Source organism: Gorilla gorilla, chromosome X, assembly GCF_029281585.2.
Source record: "Gorilla gorilla gorilla isolate KB3781 chromosome X, NHGRI_mGorGor1-v2.1_pri, whole genome shotgun sequence".
In the NCBI taxonomy this organism is placed as follows: Eukaryota; Metazoa; Chordata; class Mammalia; order Primates; family Hominidae; genus Gorilla; species Gorilla gorilla.
The window spans coordinates 83094654-83119727 of NC_073247.2; the positions used below are offsets into that span (position 1 = coordinate 83094654).

Here is a 25074-nt window from a genome sequence, read left to right on the forward strand (position 1 = left end):
GCTGGGCATAGGCACGGTGGCAGGCACCTGTAATCCCAGCTACTCGGGAGGCTGAGGCAGGAGAATCGCTTGAACCTGGGAGGCAGAGGCTGCAGTAAGCCGAGATCACACCACTGCACTCCAGTCTGGGCGACAGAGCGAGACTCCGTCCCACCGCCAAAAAAAAAGTGGTCCTCCACTGGGTGCCCTGGCTCATGCCTGTAATCCCGGCACTTTGCCAAGTGGAGGCGGGATTCCTTACACCCAGGAGTTTAAGACCAGTTTGGGCAATATGGTGAAACCCTGTCTCTACAAAACACACAAACCCCCCGTGGGCGTAGTTGTGCACTCCTGTAGTCCCAGCTACTGAGGAAGCTGAGGTGGGAGAATCGCTAGAACCCGAAAGGCAGAGGTTGCAGTGAGCTGTGTTTGTGCCACTGCACTCCAGCCTGGGTGACAGAGCAAGACTGTCTCTAAGTAAATAAATATAAACAGTACATACATAGAAAATAGAAACGCAAGAAAGTGGTCATAATCGCTATCTCTAGAGAATGAATGGGGGGGGAGACTTTTCTTCTTTTTTTTTTTTTGAGACGGAGTCTCACTCATCGCCCAGGCTGGAGTGCAGTGGCGCAATCTTGGCTCACTGCAAGCTCCGCCTCCCGGGTTCACACCGTTCTCCTGCCTCAGCCTCCCGAGTAGCTGGGACTACAGGCACCCGCCACCACGCCGGCTAATTTTTTTTTGTATTTTTAGTAGAGACGGGGTTTCACCATGTTAGCTAGGATGGTCTCAATCTCTTAACCTCGTGATCCTCCCACCTCGGCCTCCCAAAGTGCTAGGATTACAGGCGTGAGCCACCACACCTGGCCAAGACTTTTCTCTTTATACTGTTGGGTATTGTTTGATTTTTCTTTTTTTTTCTATGAGTAAGTATTAGTTTTCTTCTTCTTCTTTTTAATTGAGACGGGGTCTCACTCTGTCACGCAGGCTAGAGTGCAGTGGCACGATCTCCACTCATTGCAGCCTCTGCTTCCCGAGCTCAAGCTATCCTCCCACCTTAACCTTAACCTCCTGAGTAGGTGGGACTACAGGGACACTCCACCACGACCGGCTAATTTTTGCTTTTTTTCGGAGATGGAGTTTCGCCATGTTACCCAGGCTGGTCTCGAACTCCTAGGCTTAAGCGATCCTCCTGTCTCGGCCTCTCAAAGTACTGGGATTATAGGCATGAGCACTGCACCTAGCCAGAATTAAAAATTCAGGTTCTCAGTTGCATTAGTCATATTTCAATGGCCACTTATAGTTAGTAGCTGCCATATTGAACACAGCAGACATAGGACCTTTCCATCACTGCACACAGTTCTATTGAACAGCCCAAGTCTAGATCGTTGTGTCCCCACATAAGGTGGTGCCCATTGGGATACCCTGCAACCCTGAGTGTGAATTAATTAAGGGGAATTAACAACACATACTTATCAATTGATCCTTGTAGTCCTTGGTTAACCACGGGGGCGGGGCGAGTTAGGCATTACTGAAACAATGAAGGTTAGTTACTGATAGGCCTCTTATGGAATATACAGTCTGATCTAGAGGCCTACAATATATCCATGGCAATGATGACACCTGTTGAATCTCTCAGTAAATCATAGGAACAATAGTGATGTTTGGACTGCTAGGTTTTCTGGTTACCATGGAAATGAGGGTGCTGGTTACAATTCTGTGTAATCACGCAGAGACTAAGGTATGATGCACCCCCTCCTCCCCCACCCCGTCTGTAACCATGACCAAAGAGTTGACTATTTCAGTTGCGTTTCCCGAGTAGCCCCAGCAACAGGAGAAACATCTAGAAATATGATTAAGTATGGGGTGTCAGGATGCAAGCCCTAACAAGGAAGTGTGAAAAAAGAAACATGGCGGGGCATTTTTTTCAGTAGGAAAAGGCCAAATCTATTCCATTGAATACAATGACATTGTTACTCTTGCTTCTTGCACAGGCGCAGTGCAGGACTGCTCCGAGCACGCCTACGCGCGCATTTTCTCCCCTTCCTCTCCCTCTTTCCACTTTCTTCTCCCTTTTTCTCCTCTCCTTTCCCCCTCCCACCACTCGGTCTTTCAGTCTTTCAGTCAGTTCGTTTAGGTCTCTCCTTCCGACCCCCACCCCCAGCTCCTCTCCCTTTCCTTGTCCCCCTCCCCCTTTCCTTTCCCGTCTCACGCGCCACGCCGCTTGCACATGCGCATTAGGTACAAAGCCTCGCTCTTTGTCCCCATCTGTCGTTCACACGAACTCAAGCCTTTGGCATTCGGCAGCCAATAGAATCTAAGAAATGGCGGAAAAATGATTCCGCCTCGGGAGCTAAACCTTGATTGGCAGTTTAGCTAACCAATCGAGAACGCCATTTTCTACCCCTTGGGAGGCACCGAGCTCCGTCGTCTCGTTTCCGGCGGTCGCGCGCTCTTTTCTCGGGACGGGAGAGGCCGTGTAGCGTCGCCGTTACTCCGAGGAGATACCAGTCGGTAGAGGGTGAGTTTTGGGACGTCTTGGTTCTTGTTTGGGAGGGTAGTGGGATTTCTTGGAACAATCAGCGAAGGAAGAGGCTAGGGCGAAGCTAGATTTGGAGGGTGGATGGCGCTTCCGAGGCCCCTTGAGGCCTTGTCTCTGCCGCCACACTGCCTTCTCAGCCCACCCGCGGGGGGCCACCTCTCTCAACTCGCTTCGCTTCGGGCTTTCCCCATTTTCGTTCCTGCCCTGTTTCTTTGTGCAACTCATCTCCGAATCTTACCCGTGTCAGTAAGTTGCCGGCCTCTGAGCCGCCCTGGGCCCGACGGTGTGGGGTCTATTATGAGAGATCGCTGAAGTCGTGGTTGGTTAGAGGAGGAGGCGCTTTGTCGGGTGCTCCTCCTCTCGGCCCCGCGAGGCCATTAATTCAGAATGGGCAAGTGGGGCCCCTCAAGCGATATTTCTTTGTCAAAACTCTTAGCTGGAAAGTTCCTCTGCATATCCAGAGCCCACCGCTTTCGTAGTCAGATTTCTGTATGCCCTTTTTCTAAAGTCTTAACCGCCTAGCTCCTTGACGCATTTATATAGCATCACTTTTTTAAATGAAACTTAAATTTATGGATTTTGCATCGAGTATTTTATTTTCCAGTTTGAGAAACTCTTACCATAACCTGACACGTTTCTTTGTGTTTTTAACAGAGAAATCGAGGTTAGAGGGAACTGGGAGGCACTTTGCTGTCTGCAATCGAAGTTGAGGTAGGTGTAAGGGATAGGGTTGCCAGACAAAACACCGGGCACCCAGTTGAATTAGAATTTCACCTACACAACTAATTATTTTTAAGTATATGTTGCATAGTTTTCAATTAAATTTCAAATTTAATTGTGGGTTGTGTATTTTATTTGCTAAATCTGGCAACTCTAGTGGGGGGGCCCTGGCTATATTTATACTGTGTCTTTGTCCACCTTCCTTGTTATTAAATGAAAAGTCCTAAGAAACTCTTAGAGAAGGACCTTAGTTCATTTTACAGCTTTCGGGCTGGCCATCCAGGCAGCCATCTCAGTCTTGTAAATTTATACCAGCTTTAGATTTCAGATATGTGTGATGTAGTGTTTGGTCCTCTACCTAAACATTTGTTTAACTGTAGCATGCCCAGTGGTTAGAGTCTTTCTCAACCAGCAATACGTGTTTTCTCTCAAAATTCTTCATCAGGATTATTAGTCTCAGGGACACAAGTAGACAGTAATCTTTGCTGCTGATCTTCGCGCTGTGTTCTCTTTTCAGAGGCCCAGTATTTAGGCGACAGTGAATTTGTTACTCTGAAGAGGGTTCTGCACATATTTCCAAATTATATTGGTGGTCATCAGAAGTAGGTGATAGGAAGAAATACTTCTCAAGGTACTTGCTACTTGGTGGGCACTGTTATAGGTGCTTTATTATGATAGTCTTCACTAGTGCATTCCATCCTGGGCCTCTCCGGGGCCAGGGGAAGAGAGATGTTTAACACCTGGAACCCAAGTAGGAAAAGATTTGATTCTGATGCCCACCTTGCCCCATCCCCAACTATTTCCAGGGTGGACTTTAGATTTTGTATGTTTTAACTTCCTGCTTTTATATCTTATTTTTTAAAACACTATTTCCTTTTTTTTTTTTTTTTTTAAAGGTATCGCATTTGCCATGAAACTGCTACATCTGCTCATGGCGTTTAAAATCCTTACAACTTTTTGAGAAAACGATGTTGCACTATGTGGCAAGAGTCACAGGATAGATTCTATGTTTAAGAATTTATCCTATGGAAATAATTAAATGGAAATAAAGCTGAAAGCCAGAAGACATTTACTGCAGCGTTATAATAGGAAAAGCCAAAAACAACCACCTAAATGTCTTATAGTAGGGAGTAGTTTAGTAAAGTAGTACATCCTGGTGAACTTTATATAGTCATTAAAAATTACAATTATGTTGACATTAGCAGAAATGAGGAAACTCTGAATATACAAGGGTGCATTATCAGTTACTGAAATGATAATGTGTGTCTAAATAAGCAAGAATGGAAAATTGTGGGAGGAATATTTAATCATGGATCTGTCCAAAGATTTAGCTATGAGCATTGATTATAATGGTGAAAAATTAGAAACAACCCAGGTGTCCAACACAATAGGGACTTGGTTGACAACTGAATGCTGTGTCCGTTAACGTAAAAGATTTAATGACATGAAAGCTGTTTATGATACATCATAAAGTGGAAAAAACAGGTTACAAAATAGTTTTTATCATATCTCATTTCAAATACATAAATTAATGACTAGAAGGATATACCAACATGTTAACAGTGACTATTTTTAGTGGCAGGTCTATGGATTTTTATATTTGTATTTTTATTTATTTTGGTTTTTCTAAATTTTCTATAATACATTTTGTAATAAGTATCTGATTGTAATTTCTGTTTAAAAATTTTTAAAATTTTAAGTTGTAATTTCTGATACCTTATAACATTAATGAGAAACAAAATTGATTAAATGATATAAATGTGAAAATTTAAATCTTGGCTGAAATGTCAGATGTTGTGAGGTTTACCATCTGCCTCCTTCTACTCCGTATCCACTTTACCTTCCTCCCCCATTTTTATTTATTTTCCCATAGCACTTACCTCTTAAGTACTATATAATTTACTTATATATATTGTCTCTCACTAGAAGCAAGTTCTGTAGGCAAGAATCTGCTTTGTTCACTAATCCACTGTAACCATCTAGAATAGTGCCTAGCAAATGGTAAGCATTCACTGAATATTTTTTTAATGAAATCGTTAATTGAAAAATTATCAGTAACCTAAAAGCAATGCAGTTGTTTTCATTTTTGCCTACCTTCTGTTCCCTTGTCTATATTCACATCTTTAAAATTAGAAAAAGCCTTTCCCCGTTAGAATATCAGACATACTCGTGTTTATGTGGTCTTCATAATTTTTAATGCTGTGAACATTCTGTTGTATAGATGTACCGTACTTTCATGAAAATCATTCCCCTAATTTTGGAAATTTAAGTAATTTTTATTGTTTTCTTACCATAAAGGCCATTACAATGAACACTTTCACGGGTGTAGTTTTTAATTTTAAAATTATTAGGATAAATTTCCAGGAGTAGAATTTCCAAATTAAAGACTATGAATTAACATCTTGATAGCTCTTGTTACCTTTTTTCTTACTAAACTTTTGGATACAGAATTTGGTAATTGCATTAATGTTTTCAGTTTTGGTGGGATGTGACATAAAACAGATTAGGAATGTTTTTATACACTTTAAAGTATTCCCATATACTCATCATCAAAATCAATAGTTACCAAGCCTTTGTCGCATTTCTTTCATCTGAGAAATATAATTTTCTGTGTTTATAATTATTTTTTGAGACAGACTCTCACTTTGTTGCCCAGGCTGGAGTGCAGCGGCACTGTCTTGGCCTACTGCAACCTCCGCCTCTCAGGTTCAAGTGATGCTCCTGCCTCAGCCTCCTGAGTAGCTGGGATTACAGATGCCCACCACCATGCCCAGCTAATTTTTGTGTTTTCGGTAGAGACGGGTTTTCACCATGTTGATCAGGCTGGTCTTGAACTCCTGACCTCAAGCAATCCACCCTCCTCGGCCTCCCAAAGTGCTGGGATTACCAGCGTGAGCCACCACGCCTGGCCTATTTATTTTTGAGACCAAGTCTCACTCTGCCGCCTAGGCTGGAGTGCAATGGCAGCATCTCTGCTCACTGCAATCTCGTCCTCCTTGGTTCAAGCAATTCTCCTGCCTCAGCCTCCCAAGTAGCTGGGACTACAGGTGCAAGCTACCGCACCCGGCTAATTTTTTTGTATTTTTAGTAGAGACAGGGTTTCACTGTGTTGGCCAGGCTGGTCTCGAACTCCTGACCTCAGGTGATCTGGCCTGCCTTAGTCCCCCAAAGTGCTGGGATTACAGGCATGAACCACTGCACCCAGCCTATTTTTTTCTCTATTTTTTTGAGACAGGGTCTCATTCTGTTGCCTAGGCTGGAGTGCAGTGTTATGATTTGCCTCACTGCAGCCTCCTCTTCGTGGGCTCAAGTGATTCTCCAGCCTCAGCCTCCCAAGTAGCTGGGACTACAGGCATGAGCCACTGCACCTGGCCTCCCCTCCCCTCTACCCTTTTTTTTTTTTTTTTTTTTTTTTTTTAATAAAGACTGAGTCTTGCTATGTTGCCCAGGCTGGTCTCAAGCTCCTGGGGTCAAGCCATCTTCCCGCCTCAGCCTCCCAAAGTGCTGAGATTACAGGCCTGAGCCACCATGCTGGCTTCATTTGTTTTTTTTTTTTTTTATTTCAACGTTTGGGAGCACAGAGCACTTGTTTTCTTTTTAATCTTACATTGATTTTTAAATGATAGAATTTAACATTTTATTATTTTTATCTTTTTTTTTTTTTTTTCTTCTTGAGACAGGGTCTCATTCTCCCTGCCCAGGCTGGAATACAATGGCGTGATCACAGCTCACTGCAGCCTCAGCCTCTCAAGTAGCTGGGACTACATGAGTGTGCTATCATGCCTGGCTAATTTTTTTAATACATATTTTTTGTAGAGGTGGGGCTCACTATGTTGCCCAGGCTGGTCTCTAACTACTGGGCCCAAGCAGTCCTCCTGCCTAGACCTCCCAAATTGCTGGGATTACAGATGTGAGCCACTGTGCCCAGCCTATTTATCTTTTCTTTTTTTTTTTTTTTGAGACGGAGTTTCACTCTTGTGCAATGGCACAATCTCGGCTCCCGGCAACCTCCGCCTCCCAGGTTCAAGTGATTCTCCTGGCTCAGCCTCCTGAGTAACTGGGATTACAGGCATGTGCCACCACACCCCGCTAATTTTTGTATTTTTAGTAGAGATGGGGTTTCACCATGTTGGTCAGGCTGTTCTTGCACTCCTGACCTTAGCTAATCCACTGGCCTCAGCCTCCTGAAGTGCTGGGATTACAGGCGTGAGCCGTCTCGCCTGGCCTATCTTTTTATGTTTGCTTTTATTGCTTTAGTAGTCATTTGTCTTTCCACTGTAATTAATAAATATTTAGAGTATATACTGTATGCCAGTAGTGAGCCAGCATTTTCACATGTTTATTCTCATAGCCACTTTGAGAGACAGGTATTTTTATCATCCCCTTTAGAACAGCTGAAGAAACAGGTACAGAGTAATTTACTAGTAAGTAGTACACAATTGAGGAACACAGTTCAAACCTAAGGATGCCTAACCTCACAGCCCATACTAGTACCACTGTTATTTCCACGGTATGTACTGTGGGCTAGGATTGGTAGGTACCAGAGAAGGTAAGACTTTACTAGTCTTTGTCCTTGTGATAACCAGAATCTATTTCGATCATTTTGTTTTTAAAATATGCTTAAATGTGTGATGGGGCGAGTTTTTAAGAGTAGATTCTTTTGGAAAAGTAGTTTTCTATTAATGTGTAGTATTGAACTGGGAAGTTCCTTAAGCGATTCTAGTGCAAACAGTTCTCATCCAGTACACATTTAGTTTTTATGTGCAGTATAACTGCTGATGCCTCGTTGTTTTTAGATTTTTATTTTATTATTTTTTAAATTTAAAATTTTTTATTTTATTTTATTTTCGAGACAGAGTCTAGCTCTGTTGCCCAGGCTAGAGTGCAGTGGCGCAATCTCGGCTCACTGCCAGCTCCGCCTCCTGAGTTCACGCCATTCTCTTGCCTCAGCCTCCCGAATAGCCGGGACTACAGGCGCCCGCCACCACGCCCGGCTAATTTTTTGTATTTTTAGTAGAGACGGGGTTTCACCATGTTAGGCAGGATGGTCTTGATCTCCTGACCTCGTGATCTGCCTGCCTCAACCTCCCAAAGTGCTGGGATTACAGGTGTGAGCCACTGTGCCTGGCCAGATTTTTATTTTTATTTTTTATTTTTTTGAGATAGGGTCTTTCTTGGTTGCCCAGGCTGGAGTGCAGTGGCACAGTCATGGCTTATTACAGCCTCTAACTCGTGGGCTCAAGTGAACCTCCAGCTCCAGCCTCCTGAGTAGCTGAGACTACGGCACCACTATGCCTGGGTAGTGTTTTTTTGTTTTGTTTTGTTTTGTTTTTTGGAGACGGAGTCTCACTCTGTCACCAGGCTGGAGTACAGTGGCACGATCTCAGCTCACTGCAACCTCCACCTCCCAGGTTCAAGCCATTCCCCTGTCTCAGCCTCCCAAGTAGCTGGGATTACAGGCACCCGCTACCATTCCTGGCTAGTTGTTGTATTTTTAGTATAGATGTGGTTTCACCATGTTGGCCAGGCTTGTCTCGAACCCCTGACCTGGTTGATCCACCCACCTCGGCCTCCCAAAGTGCTAGGATTACAGGCTTGAGCCACACGCCCAACCTGCCTGGGTCATTTTTAAATGTTTTTGTAGAGATGGGGGTCTCATGGTGTTGTCTAGGCTGGTCTTGAACTCCTGGGCTCAAGTGATCCTCCCACCTCAGCCTCCCAAGTACCTAGAACCACAGGCGTGCGCCACCACACCCAGCTAATTTTTGTATTTTTTTGGTAGAGGTGAGGTTTCACCATGTTGCCCAGGCTGGTCTCAAACTCCCGGACTCAAGCAGTCCTCCCACCTCCGCCTCCCAAAGTGTTGGGATTACAGGTGTGAGCCACTGCACCCAGCCTTTTTATTTATTTTTTCTTTATTTTTTTCCTTTTTTGTTTGATTTTTACTATATTTTGTAACCTCCAGAACACAAGATTTTTTTTTTAACATAGTTTCCATATGCAACACTGATAGATTTTTGAATTGTTCTTCTTTGTCGTGGTTGTTCAAAGTAACAAATTGTTTGCCTCTGACAAAAGCCAGAGCACCTAAGGTGATGAATTACATATAAGTCATCGGGAAGGTGGCTGATTGTGTTATTAGTACTGAATTTATTTATTAGTCTACTTTTTCTTTGTAGGGTGCAAAAATGCAGAGTAATAAAACTTTTAACTTGGAGAAGCAAAACCATACTCCAAGAAAGCATCATCAACATCACCACCAGCAGCAGCACCACCAGCAGCAACAGCAGCAGCCGCCACCACCGCCAATACCTGCAAATGGGCAACAGGCCAGCAGCCAAAGTGTGTATATGCTAGGTGATGGAGTAGAAATGGATTCCCTCTGGGAATGGTTTCTTGGTTTTTAGATTAGTTTCTCGGGCTTATAAGGGAATAGGCCTTTATGGCACACCTTTGTTCTTTTTTCTCTTTACCTCTTAATACTTACGATGGAAAAGGCTGATTCTCCGGAACCAAGGAGCAAACATGTATGACAGCAGTTGAGTACAGGTTGCTCTGCTGTGTTGACACATTCTACTGTTAAACAGATGTCTGCATGTTTTACCTCAGCTTGGTTCTTAGAGGTAGTCATCAGATGACTGGTAGTTAAAAATAATATAGAAAAGTCTTTAAGGCTTAAATGGAGAAGTCTGGTACTGAATACTGTACTTTTAGCCTTGAGCCTGTACCAGCTCATTGTAAAAAGTCTTTAAGTATATGTTCCTGTTTGAGTACCAATTGTGTGCCTCTAAGACTAGAACCAATCCCAACTTTGTTTATTTCCAGAGATTACTATAAAGAGTTGCTCTTTCCTAACTCATTTCATTCTGTTGCCCCCAGCCTGAAAGAATGGGAACTGTTAAGGTTATGAAAATTGGTGAGAGATTAGGAAAATGGAACAGTTACTTTGTTTTTTGTTTTTTTTGTTTGTTTGTTTATTCTCATCTGAAGGTATGTTTTGAATGTTAAAATCTGATGCCTTGTAACATAGGGCTCCTTCCTTGAATTGCTTAATTTTTCTCTTTGGCCGGTAGCGCCTGTATTTTTCTTTCTCTTGCTTAGTCCAGCTTGGCTTCTGGCCCGTCGTAGAGCTGTTCAGATGTCCTCTGCATACTGCTTTCACATTCTAAGGCACAATTTACTCATAAGTGGTTAGGTTGCCTTGGGAAATGGTGTTTGCATTCTCTACAACAATTAATGTTTCCTCATTTATCAGTGGTTATAGGTCTTTGAGGATACGACTGTAATTCTATTTCCCCAGTCTTTTAAGTGACTGTGTGTTTTCTCTCAGATGAAGGCTTGACTATTGACCTGAAGAATTTTAGAAAACCAGGAGAGAAGACCTTCACCCAACGAAGCCGTCTTTTTGTGGGAAATCTTCCTCCCGACATCACTGAGGAAGAAATGAGGAAACTATTTGAGAAATATGGAAAGGCAGGCGAAGTCTTCATTCATAAGGATAAAGGATTTGGCTTTATCCGCTTGGTGAGCAACTGTTGGCTTTTGAGGCATGTGCTCTAAAGGTGGGGAAGCTGGAGAATAATAGATGTGCAAAAATAGGCAGTGGAAATAATTCTCAGATGATTTGTTCCTTGAAAGCTTGATGAAACAGAACCACAAAAATGGCACATTTTAATTTTTCCTCATAAGTTTTGTTTCAAGGATAACAGGTTTTTTGCCTAGGATACTGGAGCTAAAGTATGCCCTTTGGAACTTTTTTTTTTTGAGACGGAGTATCACTCTTGTGGCCCAGGCTGGCGTGCAGTGGCATGGTCTCGGCTCACTGCAACCTCCACCTCCCGGGTTCAAGTGATTCTCCTGCCTCAGCCTCCTGAGTAGCTGGGATTACAGGTGTCTGTCACCACACCCGGCTAATTTTTGTATTTTTGGTAGAGACGGGGTTTCACTGTTTTGGCCAGGCTGGTCTCAAGCTCCTGACCTCAGGTGATCCACCCACCTTGGCCTCCCAAAGTATTGGGGTTACAGACGTGAGCCACTGCACCTGGCTGGAACTTTTTTGTTTTAATTAGGAAATTTCAAACATATAGAAGTAGACAGAATAATAGTGAACCTGCACATATGCATTGCATAGCTTCAGTAATTATCAAGTTGTGGTTAATTTTGTTTTATCTGTACCCTTCCCCTATTTGGTCCCCCCATGATCAAGAGTTGGGTATCTCACCATGTTGCCTTGGCTAGACTTGAATTCCTGAGCTTAAGCAATTCTCTGTCCTCAGCCTCCTGAGTAGCTGGGACAAAGGCAATGCACCACGGTGCCTGGTTTATTTGTATCTTTAAAAAACTATTTTAAATTGAATTAGCCAGGCATGGTGTACGTCTGTAGTCCTAACTACTCAACTAGGCTAAGATGATAGGGCCGATTGAGCCTAGGAGTTTGAGGTTACAGTGAGCTATGCTCATAGCACTGCACTTCAGCCTGGGTGATAGAGTGAGACCCAGTCTCTTAAAAAAAAACTAATGATGGTAAAACATACATAACATAAAATTTACTATCTTAACCGTTTGTAAGTGTAGACATTATTTTAAAATCTGGTTCGATTTAGGGAAAGTATATGAGAGGAAAACATTTCTAGACATTATCTACCTCCATAAATGGAAGAGAATAATGTGACAGCAGGATCACTGGATGGGGTGGTCAGAACTGATTTTCATTCCAATCTGCCAAGTCATTTTTCTCTGTGTATCAGGTTTCTCTTTAGTAATATGAAAGGGATCCTGTCAAGGTTCCTGGTTCCAAAGAGGCTTCTTGGAGGATATTCGTGATTCTGGTACATACCTAGCAAAAATTAGACTGAGCATGGTGGCTCATGCCTGTAATCCCAGCACTTTTTGGGAGGCCAAGGTGGGCGGATCACTTGAGGTCAGGAGTTTGAGACCAGCCTGGCCAACATGGTTAAACCCCGTCTCTATTAAAACTATAAAAATTAGCTGGACATGGTGGTAAGCGCCTGTAATCCCACCTGCTCAGGAGGCTGAGGCAGGAGAATCGCCTGAACCTGGGAAGCAGAGGTTGCAGTGAGCTGAGATTGCTCCACTGCACTCCAGTCTGGGCAACACAGCAAGACTCCGTCTCGAAAAAAAAAAAAAATATTCTAGGTGGTTTTAGGGTGGTCTTTGAGTTTTTGTTTTCGTTTTTTTGAGACGGAGTTTTGCTTTGTTGCCCATGCTGGAGTGCGGTGGCGTGATCTTGGCTCACTGCAACCTCCGCCTCCCGGGTTCAGGCAATTCTGCCTCAGCCTCTGGAGTAGCTGGAACTACCGGTGCGTGCCACTGCGCCTGGCTAATTTTTTGTATTTTAGTAGAGACGGGGTTTCACCCTGTTGGCCAGGATGATCTCGATCTCCTGACCTCGTTATCCACCCGCCTCGGCCTCCCAAAATTCTGGGATTACAGGCGTGAGCCACCATACCCGGCCAATGGTCTTTGTTTTCTGGATGATCTGTTGTCATTGGGAGAATAATACCTATGAAATTGATGATCACCTAAGTGTTATTGACTTCTAGAACTACATGTGATTTATTGCAAGGCCATCAGAAGCAAACTAGGGTGGCCAAAGAGCTGAAGCACACAGTTAAGTTCTTTCACTTCTGTTTCTTTGTATGGTTGTTTAGTTTTTCCGGGGAGATATTGAACTGTACTGTTTTAGACTGTTTTGGCTGCTAAGGTGTTCTTTGTCAAACTGAGTTATTCTGATTTTCCTCTGCTTCCTAGGAAACCCGAACCCTAGCGGAGATTGCCAAAGTGGAGCTGGACAATATGCCACTCCGTGGAAAGCAGCTGCGTGTGCGCTTTGCCTGCCATAGTGCATCCCTTACAGTTCGAAACCTTCCTCAGTATGTGTCCAACGAACTGCTGGAAGAAGCCTTTTCTGTGTTTGGCCAGGTAGAGAGGGCTGTAGTCATTGTGGATGATCGAGGAAGGCCCTCAGGAAAAGGCATTGTTGAGTTCTCAGGGAAGCCAGCTGCTCGGAAAGCTCTGGACAGATGCAGTGAAGGCTCCTTCCTGCTAACTACGTAAGTGAGGGTCATTTTCAGACATAGACCTTAGATTGCTAATTCCTTCCATGGTCTGGAGAGTTAGCCTCTAGTAACCACTTTTCTATGTTTAAAGACTTTTGGTCAGCCTGGCATGGTGGCTGACTCCTGTAATCCCAGCACTTTGGGAGGCCGGGGCAGGCGGATCACCCGAGGTCAGGAGTTCGAGACCAGCCTGACCAACATGGTGAAACCCTGTCTCTACTAAAAATACAAAAAATTAGCCAAGCATGGTGGCGTGTGCCTGTAGTCCCAGCTACTTGGGAGGCTGAGGCAGGAGAATCGCTTGAACCCAGGAGGCAGAGGTTGCAGCGAGCTGAGATCACGCCACTGCACTCCAGCCTGGGCAACAGAGTGAAACTGCCTCAAAAAAATAAATAAAAGGCTGGGCAAAACAGCGGCTCACGCCTGTAATCCCAGCAATTTGGGAGGCCGAGGCGAGTGGATTATGAGGTGAGGAGATCAAGACCATCCTGGCCAACATGGTGAAAGCCCGTCTCTACTAAAAATACAAATAAATAAAATAAAAATACCAAAATTAGCGCACCTGTAGTCCCAGCAACTTGGGAGGCTGAGGCAGGAGAATCACTTGAACCTGGAAGGCAGAGGTTGCAGTGAGCTGAGATTGTGCCATTGCACTCCAGCCTGGCAATAGAGCAAGACTCTGTCTCAAAAAAAAAAAAAAGACTTTTGGCCCAGGCGGGACAGATCACCAGGTCAGGAGATCGAGACCATCCTGGCTAACATGGTGAAACCCCGTCTCTACTAAAAAATACAACAAATTAGCCGGGTGTGGTGGCAGGCGCCTGTAGTCCCAGCTACTCTGGAGGCTGAGGCAGGAGAATGGCGTGAACCTGGGAGGTGGAGCTTGCAGTGAGCCGAGATTGCGCCACTGCACTCCAGCCTGGGCAACAGAACAAGACTCCGTCTCCAAAGAAAAAAAAAGACTTTTAATACTAGGCTGGGCATGGTGGCTCACGCCTGTAATACCAACACTTCAGGAGGCTGAGGCGGGTGAATCACGAGGTCCTGAGTTTGAGACCAGCCTGGCCAAGGTGGTGAAACCCCGTCTCTACTAAAAATACAAAAAGTAGCTGGACGTGGTGGTGGGCGCCTGTGATCCCAGCTACTTGGGAGGCTGAGGCAGGAGAATCACTTGAACCCGGGAGGCAGAGGTTGCAGTGAGCCGACATTGCACCACTGCACTCTAGCCTGGGCGACAGAGGAAGACTCCGTTTCCAAAAAAAAAGACTTTTGGTTCTAAGTGAGCTTTCTCATATGATTTTTCTATAATCTTACATTAATAGATGTGGGATGACGATTATGAAAAATAACTTTTTAGTCATTCAGTAGGTTGTCATGTAATCAGTGTTAAGTCTCTCTTTACTTTGAAGATTTAGAGCTCTGAAAAGTTGATTTGTGCCTGCAGTATCTCTTAGTGTTTACCACAAGTCATTTCTCAGAGTGTCTGTAGATGTTTAGGCTGTACTTAAGTACTGCACCTACCTACTTGGAATATCTTTTTGAGACTGTATTCAGAGATCTAAGTCCTGATTTCGTCCTGTCAACCCCAGATTTTCTTTTTTCTTTTTCTTTTTTTTTTTTTTTTTTTTTTTTTTTGAGACAGAGTCTCACTCTGTAGCCCAGGCTGGAGTGGTGCAGTGGCACAGTCTCGGCTCATTTCAACCTCTGTCTCCTGGGTCCAAGCGATTCTCCTGCCTCAGCCTCCCAAGTAGCTGGGATTACAGACGTCCGTAGAGTCAGGGTTTCACCATGTTGGCCAGGCTTGTCTTGAACTCCTGACCTCATGATTCACCCACCTCGTCCTCCCAAAGTGCTGGGATTACAGGGTGAGCCACCACCCCCAGCCCAACCCCAAATTTTTTATAATGTCATTAGGTATAAAAACTTCAGAAGTGTTTGTCCAGTCCTGAGCCCTAGCTAATTCATTGTGCCAGTGACATGTGTAGAGAAGAAGCCTGGTGGGGTATGATTTGATTAACACTGAACTTTGTTCTTTCTTCCAGATTTCCTCGTCCTGTGACTGTGGAGCCCATGGACCAGTTAGATGATGAAGAGGGACTTCCAGAGAAGCTGGTTATAAAAAACCAGCAATTTCACAAGTATGCAGTCTTGATAGATTTCCCTATTAGGTGTTTCCTTCTTAAGAAAGCTTATAAAGGGATATGTAAAAGAGGCAGGTCTTTGCTGCACATGTTCACTGGCAGCCATTATCTTGGTCCTCACAAGGAATGCAATTCTTAGCTGGGGTAATTCTGGACAAAGTTAGTAACCTAGGAACCTTGCCTATAGGGAACGAGAGCAGCCACCCAGATTTGCACAGCCTGGCTCCTTTGAGTATGAATATGCCATGCGCTGGAAGGCACTCATTGAGATGGAGAAGCAGCAGCAGGACCAAGTGGACCGCAACATCAAGGAGGCTCGTGAGAAGCTGGAGATGGAGATGGAAGCTGCACGCCATGAGCACCAGGTCATGCTAATGAGACAGGGTGAGTCTAGGCCTGTAAGTCTTAAAGCTGAAAGGACAAAATGACATTTTTAAATGGGATTCTTTGTATCAATTAACAGAAGGGCCTACATCTCTGCTTTTATACTTAGTTTGCGTTGATTTTGGTAGATAAATAGGCTTGGAGATGTGGCAGAGATACTGGATTCTGTGGAGAAGGAAATGATAGGTATAACTTCATTTTGGAATCTGGACACCACAGGTGGTTCCAAAGGAATTAGATCCTCTTTGCTTTCTGGATCTTTATTTGAAGAAAGTCATTAGATCTATATGAAGACAATGAGGAATATTCTTAGTCTGTTGTTTTTTTAGATTTGATGAGGCGCCAAGAAGAACTTCGGAGGATGGAAGAGCTGCACAACCAAGAGGTGCAAAAACGAAAGCAACTGGAGCTCAGGTAACTTTTCTCGAACACTTTTTCCCTGACAACTCTAAAAGGTAATATCTCACTCCTCTTTCCTACTGCCATGCTACCTCATGTATTTATAAATGTGTTGGCAAATATTTCCTGGCTGCTTCTCAGGTTCTTTCTTTGGATTGGAGATGTTTTAGCTGCCCATGGTCCTAGAAGTTACCTGCTAAAAAGAAAGCAGCTGAATGCTGGTCTCATGAGGTTTCTTTGGGGGTTGCCTCAGGGCTGGGCACACTTAATAGTGAGTTTCCTGGTGAACTGATAGTTTTCAGTAGGCCAGTCTCCTTGGTTGAGTCCCCTGTTAATCTGCTCAAGTTCTGAAATGCCTCTGTCTTAAATACATTGGTGACTCTCTGTAGGCAGGAGGAAGAGCGCAGGCGCCGTGAAGAAGAGATGCGGCGGCAGCAAGAAGAAATGATGCGGCGACAGCAGGAAGGATTCAAGGGAACCTTCCCTGATGCGGTATATCTCCCATGTGCCCGTGATGTACCAGACCAGTCGTGATAAACTCACCATGAATTGTCTGCTAGGTTACCGGTTATGACCAATTTTCCTGTGTTGTGAAATAACCCTTTAGAAAAAAGAATTCATAAGAAGGAGAGGTAAGGTTTGAAGAGGAGTTCTTGCCTCACAAGCAATATAGGATGAAAAACTGGGTCTGCTGTATTCTGTTTAGACTCAGTGACTATAGGAAGAGATATGCAACCTTGGCTAGTCCTCTGCTGTCCTTGCAATTGTACAAGTTGGAGCTTCAGAAGCAATCTCTTCCCCCGTTCACCTCTCTGTTGCTAATAGGAGGCTCTGGCTTACGTCCTAGTAGCTCGTGACTTTGAATTTGTTGCACAACTAGCAAGGGTTGTGCTCCTTAGCTTTCTCAGTGCTGTTTGGACGTGTTATCACTCTATGTCTACTTCCCTTAGTGTGTGGTCCTTGATGGATTGTGGTAGAATGCACTGCTGTCTTGGACTGTCTTGAGTATTTTTTGTTTTTCAGAGAGAGCAGGAGATTCGGATGGGTCAGATGGCTATGGGAGGTAAGGACTTAGGAGGTTAATGGCTCTGATTTCCTTTTTTGTTTGGTCTTGGGTGAACTATGTAGCTTCTGCTACCTACTTTAAGGGGGTGACATACATGTCTTACTTAGCCCAGAGGTCTTGTTGAATTGTTTCCTTTGGCATAGAAAGAGACTAACAATCTTTATCCCTTGTACTGATCACACTACTCTGCCTTAGGTGCTATGGGCATAAACAACAGAGGTGCCATGCCCCCTGCTCCTGTGCCAGCTGGTACCCCAGCTCCTCCAGGACCTGCCACTATGATGCCGGATGGAACTTTGGGATTGGTAATAAAACTGCAGGGCCTTAACAGTAATTCTAAATGGTGGTAGTAGGAGAACAGGCATTGCTTTCACAGCCCCTGGGGGCCTACCTCAGTTTGCTATAGATAGTAGTCTTTTTTTTTTTTTTTTGGAGACAGAGTTTCCCTCTTGTTGCCCAGGCTAGAGTGCAATGGCATGGTCTTGGCTCACTGCAACCTCCACCTCCCGGGTTCAAGCGAGTCTCCTGCCTCAGCCTCCCGAGTAGCTGGGACTACAGGTGCTTGCCACCATGCCCGGCTAATTTTTGTATTTTTAGTAGAGATGGGGTTACACCATGTTGGCCAGGCTGGTCGCGAACTCCTGACCTCAGGTGATCCACCAGCCTCGGCCTCCCAATTTTGTATTTTTATTAGAGACTGAGTTTGACCACGTTGGTCAGGCTGTTCTTGAACTCCTGACCTCAGATAATCTGCCCGCCTCGGTTTCCCAAAGTGCTGGGATTACTGGCGTGAGCCACCGAGCCCGGCCCAGATAGCAGTCTTTAGGACTGCTGGTATCCATTAAATGTAACCTCAAGGTCTTTATTTTTGAATCTTGAGCAAACTCAGTCTCTATACTTAATCTAGGAGTTAAGTAAATGCCACCGTCTGACTGGCCAGTCTGATTGACTATGTTTGTTGGAGGGAAGTCAATGAAGGCTAGGCATTATCACATAAAATAGTTGTGAATCCAAATACTTCATGGCTCATGCAATCCTGGGGTTGTTTTGGTTATGGTGTTAAAATGCCAAAACTGGATAGTTTGGTTGTTTCTGTTTTTGTTTTTCTTTTTTTCTTTTTCTTTTTGAGACAGAGTTTTGCTCTTGTCGCCCAGGCTGGAGTGCAGTGGTGCAATCTTGGCTCACTGCAACCTCCGCCTCCCAGGTTCAAGCGATTCTCCTGCCTCAGCCTCCTGAGTAGCTGGGATTACAGGCATGCGCCACCACTTTTGGGGTTATCCACTAGAGTTCTAAACAGACTTAGTCACCCACTCCTGCCTACCATCGGGAGCCTTGAATAGTTGAATGGAAATAGCCTCCAGTGGAGGGACTACAGATGGGTGGGAAGCTTCCAACAATGGCTCTGTTTGTTACAATGTTGCTCTCTTTTTCTCTTTAAGACCCCACCAACAACTGAACGCTTTGGTCAGGCTGCTACAATGGAAGGAATTGGGGCAATTGGTGGAACTCCTCCTGCATTCAACCGTGCAGCTCCTGGAGCTGAATTTGCCCCAAACAAACGTCGCCGATACTAATAAGTTGCAGTGTCTAGTTTCTCAAAACCCTTAAAAGAAGGACCCTTTTTGGACTAGCCAGAATTCTACCCTGGAAAAGTGTTAGGGATTCCTTCCAATAGTTAGATCTACCCTGCCTGTACTACTCTAGGGAGTATGCTGGAGGCAGAGGGCAAGGGAGGGGTGGTATTAAACAAGTCAATTCTGTGTGGTATATTGTTTAATCAGTTCTGTGTGGTGCATTCCTGAAGTCTCTAATGTGATTGTTGAGGGCCTGGGGAAACCATGGCAAAGTGGATCCAGTTAGAGCCCATTAATCTTGATCATTCCGGTTTTTGTTTTTTTTTTTTTTTGTCCATCTTGTTTCATTTGCTTGCCCCGCCCCCGAGACGGAGTCTTACTCTGTCGCCCAGGCTGGAGTGTAGTGGCACGATCTCGGCTCACTGCAATCTCTGCCTCCCGGGTTCAAGCTTGTCCAGGCTGATCTTGAACTCCTGACCTCGTGATCTACCCGCCTCGGCCTCCCAAAATGCTGGGATTACAGGGGTGAGCCACCGTGCCCAACCTCACTTGCTTTTTTATCCTTACACTCCCCTAGCCCCAGAGAAACTGCCACATACACCACAAAAACCAAACATCCCCCAATGACCTTAGCCCCATTGCTCCATTCACTCCCAGGTGAGAATTCAGGCAAACGTCCACAAAGGTCACAGGCAGCGTACATACGGTTCTGTTATACCCCATATATTACCCCTTCATGTCCTAAAGAAGACATTTTCTCTTAGAGATTTTCATTTTAGTATATCTTTAAAAAAAAATCTTGTGTTAACTTGCCTCCATCTTTTTCTTGGGTGAGGACACCCAGGAATGACCCTTTTGTGTCTATGATGTTGCTGTTCACAGCTTTTCTTGATAGGCCTAGTACAATCTTGGGAACAGGGTTACTGTATACTGAAGGTCTGACAGTAGCTCTTAGACTCGCCTATCTTAGGTAGTCATGCTGTGCATTTTTTTTTCATTGGTGTACTGTGTTTGATTTGTCTCATATATTTGGAGATTTTCTGAAAAATGGAGCAGTAATGCAGCATCAACCTATTAAAATACATTTTAAGCCTTTTAATTTTCTGTGGTGTTTTTGAAGGGGAAAGGAGGGAGGGGAGTTATCTCAGGAGATGAGCAGTAGACTATAAAGGTAATCCTTTATGACCTTTGGATTACAGTATTGATCTAGACAAACATGGGGAGGAGGTGGGGATGAGGTGCATCAAATGGCTGGAGGGGTTGGCAAGGATTAGTGCTATTGATACTACATGGAAGTAATGATGAAGGAAAGCTGCCCCTCTGAAAGAGGAAGAAAATGGGCTTAGTCCTCATCGAGCTGGGGGCGCGGGGGGGTCTCAAAATTGGTATGTGTTTCTTAGCAGCTGCTGGTATGTCCAAGGCTTGGAATTGCCGTGGTGAATCTAAAACTGTCTCAGTAGTGGTGAGCTGACCTCACCCAAGTTCAAAGCCCTACTCTGCCTGATCCTTTTTTCCTGAGCCTCAGAGCTAAAATGCCCCTGAGCTCTTTCCTATTGGCTGGAAAGACCAATTGAAGTTCCCTTGCCCATGTTAGGAGGTGTACGCCTCCTGAACTAAAGATAGAAACAGCTGGCCCTTCCAGGCAGCTAAAAGCCTCCAGACTAAGAGGTGTTCCCCATTCGGCAGCCAGACTCCTTGAAATACCCTTTCAATAATCATTCAACCAACGCTTCCATGTCTCTACTCTGTCGTAACAAAGGCTGTGGGCAGCACTTTGACCCTAATACCAACCTTCCTGGTGAGTAAAGAATCCTGACCTGGCCAGGGGCTCTGTGTGGGTGTTGGGGACTGGTCAGCTGGGGGGGGCAGTGTGTTTGAGGAGCGGGGAAAGAAACTACCTGCCCTAGTTTAATTGGTCTGAGTGATCTTACAGCCTTTGCTGGCTTTTTTTTTCTTTCTTCACATTATATGGGAAGAAACCATAAATAGAAACCTGGGAAGAGGTGAAAAATGATACTTGGTATAGTTATCTTCCCTTCCTTGATAACTTGTACTGATGTCCACAGATTCCTGTTGCCATCACCCTGGGGTCCCAATCTTCCATGATGCACTTAAGGTGAGGAGTAGGTGAGGGGGGTTAGCAAGAGCATTTCCCAGAAGAGATAATACCCAGGAAGCTAAGCTGATCTGGGTCTCTTGTTATCAGGGTTGGTCCTGCTGCCGAAAGCGAACTGTAGATTTCTCTGAGTTCTTAAACATCAAGGTAAATTATTTATGTACTTGGATTCTGCCCCCAATAGAAGGATTCTATCCCTAATCCTTATCTCCTTATCTATACTAGGGCTGTACTATGGGACCACACTGTGCTGAGAAGCTTCCTGAGGCCCCTCAACCTGAAGGCCCTGCTACAAGCAGTTCACTTCAGGAGCAAAAACCTCTGAATGTGATTCCAAAGTCAGCAGAGACCTTGCGCCGGGAGAGGCCCAAGTAAAGAGGAGGAGGCCCCTGGACTTTTCTTATTTTCATGTAGCTTCCTAGGAGTGATTAATGGGTCATTGAGGACTGGGAACTAGGGACCAGGGATGTGAGGAGGGTCAGATGTCAGGGTTTGGATGGTGTATATCCTGTGCCTTAGGGGAAATTTGTGTCTGGAAATAACGCCCTTTCCTCTAAGGTGGTATGGGATGATGGGATAGATACCTGAATCAACAGAGTAGATAGCCCCTCACAAATACATCCTTAGTGTATAACACAAAAGGGATTGTTGAGAATGACTTCTCTTTCTAGAAAAGAACTTTAAGATAAATCTCATATCAAGAAAAGGATGTATTGTATTATTGGCAGCCAGGAGACTTCCCAAATTTTGTGGGAATAATAAGAGCAACAGAAGGAAGTCATATTAGGTCCACAATTAGATAAAGAGGAAGAGGATATGACTCAGTTCTGCAGAGAAAAGTGGTTAGGTTTAGAGCAACTGAGTAGATGGGTAAGAGAAGTGCTGGGGATTTCTCTAGGGTTCAGGTATTTGGGATGTCCACAGAGATGAAAATTGGCAATGGGGTTGCTACCCAACCTCTCCAACTCTGCCTCACTTTCACCAGGCTTCTTTAATTCCATTACCATCGGTGGGAGTGTTGGAGCTAGCAATCATAGCTAATGGGTCAGAACTAAATCACCACCCATAACCCCTAGGTCAGAGTTGCCTCTGAAGCTGCTGCCGCTAAATATATCCCAAGCCCTGGAAATGGCATTGGAACAGAAGGAATTAGACCAGGAACCTGGGGCAGGTAGGTGGGTCTTTAGTAGGATCAACTTCATAGACTGGAATTTAGTGGAAGTGGCAATTGAGTGGGGGGATGGATAAGTTCCTGACTCTGTTTCCCTTGCCCAGGACTTGACAGTCTGATCCGGACTGGTTCCAGCTGCCAGAACCCAGGATGTGATGCTGTGAGTGGGAGTTTTGAGGGGCTCAAGCATATGGCTGAGGGACAACTGGGTATAGATAGGCTGAGTAGGATATACCTTAGAATGACCTCGTTCTACTTTATCCTTCTTAGGTTTACCAAGGCCCTGAGAGTGATGCTACTCCATGTACCTACCACCCAGGAGCACCCCGATTCCATGAGGGGTGAGGGAGGGGACTGGGTGGGCTATGAGGCTATGAGACAGGTTTCTCCTAATATTTGGTCATAAGATAATATTGGGGGTGAGAGAATTCAGTTGAATTATCTTCCTACTTCAGGATGAAGTCTTGGAGCTGTTGTGGCATCCAGACCCTGGATTTTGGGGCATTCTTGGCACAACCAGGGTGCAGAGTCGGTAGACATGACTGGGGGAAGCAGGTAAGCCCCAGCTTTCCTGAACTCTTGATTAGAACCCAATCTCAGAGGTAAATTCTCCTCCCTCTCTGTACCACATAGCCAAGCTCCCTGTCTTCTCCCTTTAGTATAGACCAAATAAGATTCTGCTCCTTATCCCTCAACAGCCCAGAGGTTTTGCAATATGAGGTTGTGTTAATCTTTTTGAGACTCTCTGTCTTTTCTCCACATGCATCATGAGAACTCCCCTTCAGTTAAGAATTTATTCTTACCACCTGCATTTCACATCTTCTCTTTAGCTCCCAGCATCTTGCCGCCATGATTGGCACCAGACAGATTCCTTAGTAGTGGTGACTGTATATGGCCAGATTCCACTTCCTGCGTTTAACTGGGTGAAGGCCAGTCAAACTGAGGTGAGCAATGATCTGATGTTGGATGGGAGGATAGTGAATTGGGTGATACTACAATCTCACAGGCAGAGTTGCCATTTGCTGTTAACCTGTAGGCTCCATAGTACCCTTAGAGGAAAAGAGAGTTATTAGGTCAGGGCTGTCTGGCCAACCTGTGGATCACACCTCTGACCTGGTTATCTGTCGTAATGACCTATTCTGACCTTCTGGGTTTGTTACTACCCCTGTAATTCTTTTCTCTCAGCTTCATGTCCACATTGTCTTTGATGGTAACCGTGTGTTCCAAGCACAGATGAAGCTCTGGGGGGTAAGTGAAGACCAGGGGACACAAGAGCGGGAGGCAGATGGGTGAAAGAGCGGCTAGACTGGAATAGAGGGTGTCTTGAGGGAAGGAGTTGTACTAGGAAAATGGAGGTTTTCTCTTCATTTGCTTTCATTTTCTCTCTCTCTCCTGCTCTTCCTATTTCCCTCTTTCCCTCCCCTCTTCCTTCTCCCTTTTCATCTCTCATTTCTTTCCTCTCTCTCCCTTATTGTCTTATTCCTCCCTTACCTTTTTTCTTACCTTATTTATTAAAAATTTCTCTCTCTCATTTGTCACCACTCCACCCTGACCCCAATGCCTTTGATTTCCTCATTCTCTCTTTCTTCTGTTTTCCTTTGCTCCTCCTCAGGTCATAAACGTGGAGCAGAGCTCTGTCTTCTTGATGCCATCTCGGGTTGAAATCTCCCTGGTCAAGGCTGACCCAGGATCCTGGGCCCAGCTGGAGCACCCTGATGCACTAGCTAAGAAGGCTAGGGCAGGGGTTGTGTTAGAGATGGATGAGGAAGAATCTGACGATTCAGATGATGATCTGAGCTGGACAGAGGAGGAGGAAGAGGAGGAAGCAATGGGGGAATAGTGACACCAGACAGTTGATGTCTAGATAGGACCTCAATGATTCCCTTAGAATCTTAGATACCAGGATATTGTTGGCCATGTGGCATCATTGAGCAGCAGGAGGCTGAAGGAGGGGAGAACAAAATTGTCCAAACCATGCTGTTTTTTCCCTTAAATAAATCTTGTATTCTTCAGTTTCACATAGTGTCATTCTCTCACCTCACTATCTAAGATTGTATTTATTACCACCAACTGTGTGTTCAACACACATTGTGAAAACAAGCACATGCACATTCAATCTATTCCTCATAAACACCAGGTATTTACTGAGTACTCCCTATGTGCCCAGTTACGTGTTAGGTGGTTTAGAAATATCTGAGAAACAGAAGACTTACTCATTTCTCTCAACAAAGTAACAACCTGGCTGACAAGTCAAGACCAATCTACATGAAATAATAATAAACATTATCAGGTAGTTTAACTGAGTGCTAAATTGTGCAGTACAGTTTTTAAGAGCTGTAGTTGAAAGAATGGAAAAGTTAATGTGGACAGTAGTAAAAGGGAAGACTCCGTGGTGGAAGAAGTCCTTTTTTTTTTTTTTTTTTTTAGATGGAGTCTTGCTTTCTCACCCAGGCTGGAGTGCAGTGGTGCGATCTCGGCTCACTGCATCCTCTGCCTCCTAGGTTCAAGCGATTCTCCTGCCGAGTAGCTAAAACTACAGGCGCTTGCCACCATGCCCAGCTAATTTGAAATACAGTTTATTTTTTTCTTTGATTGCTTATGCTTTTGATGTCATATCTAAGAAACCATTACCTAATCCCAGGTCATGAACATTTGTCCCTACCTTTTCTTCTTTTTTTTTTTCTTTTTTTTTTGAGACGGAGTCTTGCTCTGTCGCACAGGCTGGAGTGCAGTGGCGCAATCTCGGCTCACTGCAAGCTCCACCTCCCAGGTTCACGCCATTCTCCTGCCTCAGTCTCTTGAGTAGGTGGGACTACAGGCGCCCGCCACCTCGCCTGGCTAATTTTTTGTATTTTTAGTAGAGACGGGGTTTCACCGTGTTAGCCAGGATGGTCTTGATC

General features: G+C 44.7%; 2 protein-coding genes across 6 annotated transcripts in view; both read left to right on the forward strand.

The window, feature by feature from the left end:
• NONO (non-POU domain containing octamer binding) overlaps positions 1 to 19986 on the forward strand; it is a 40326-nt gene extending 20340 nt beyond the window's left edge. The window contains exons 1-14 of one of the 5 annotated variants that reach the window (XM_031005724.3): positions 1985 to 2503; positions 3179 to 3235; positions 3762 to 3875; positions 5171 to 5245; positions 9424 to 9586; positions 10575 to 10768; positions 13016 to 13317; positions 15366 to 15461; positions 15652 to 15848; positions 16178 to 16262; positions 16637 to 16739; positions 17271 to 17310; positions 17509 to 17618; positions 18753 to 19986. In XM_031005724.3, the coding sequence (XP_030861584.1) occupies positions 5243 to 5245; positions 9424 to 9586; positions 10575 to 10768; positions 13016 to 13317; positions 15366 to 15461; positions 15652 to 15848; positions 16178 to 16262; positions 16637 to 16739; positions 17271 to 17310; positions 17509 to 17618; positions 18753 to 18887 (1428 nt within the window). In that variant the 5' untranslated portion in view covers positions 1985 to 2503; positions 3179 to 3235; positions 3762 to 3875; positions 5171 to 5242 and the 3' untranslated portion in view covers positions 18888 to 19986. Of the gene's footprint in view, positions 1 to 1976; positions 2504 to 3178; positions 3236 to 3761; positions 3876 to 5170; positions 5246 to 9423; positions 9587 to 10574; positions 10769 to 13015; positions 13318 to 15365; positions 15462 to 15651; positions 15849 to 16177; positions 16263 to 16636; positions 16740 to 17270; positions 17311 to 17508; positions 17619 to 18752 lie in introns of those variants that run through there. The other 4 variants (XM_063703215.1, XM_031005725.3, XM_055376161.2 and 1 more) reach the window with 4 other exon arrangements.
• A 225-nt stretch (positions 19987 to 20211) lies between these two features.
• Positions 20212 to 24569, forward strand: ITGB1BP2 (integrin subunit beta 1 binding protein 2). The gene is made up of 11 exons (XM_004064363.3): positions 20212 to 20685; positions 20954 to 21003; positions 21094 to 21150; positions 21229 to 21374; positions 22080 to 22174; positions 22279 to 22334; positions 22445 to 22515; positions 22630 to 22729; positions 23005 to 23118; positions 23360 to 23422; positions 23787 to 24569. Exons 1-11 carry the CDS (start codon positions 20622 to 20624, stop codon positions 24012 to 24014), a joined length of 1044 nt encoding a protein of 347 aa, XP_004064411.1. The 5' UTR covers positions 20212 to 20621; the 3' UTR covers positions 24015 to 24569.
• Positions 24570 to 25074: the final 505 nt, after the last annotated feature.

Excerpts from the sequence above, each read along its gene's own strand:
- ITGB1BP2 (XM_004064363.3), top strand. The coding sequence starts at position 20,622 with ATGTCTCTACTCTGTCGTAACAAAGGCTGTGGGCAGCACTTTGACCCT. Across the intron at positions 21,004-21,093 it reads TCTTCCATGATGCACTTAAG|GGTTGGTCCTGCTGCCGAAA; the intron begins GTGAGGAGTAGG and ends TCTTGTTATCAG. Across the intron at positions 23,423-23,786 it reads CACAGATGAAGCTCTGGGGG|GTCATAAACGTGGAGCAGAG; the intron begins GTAAGTGAAGAC and ends GCTCCTCCTCAG.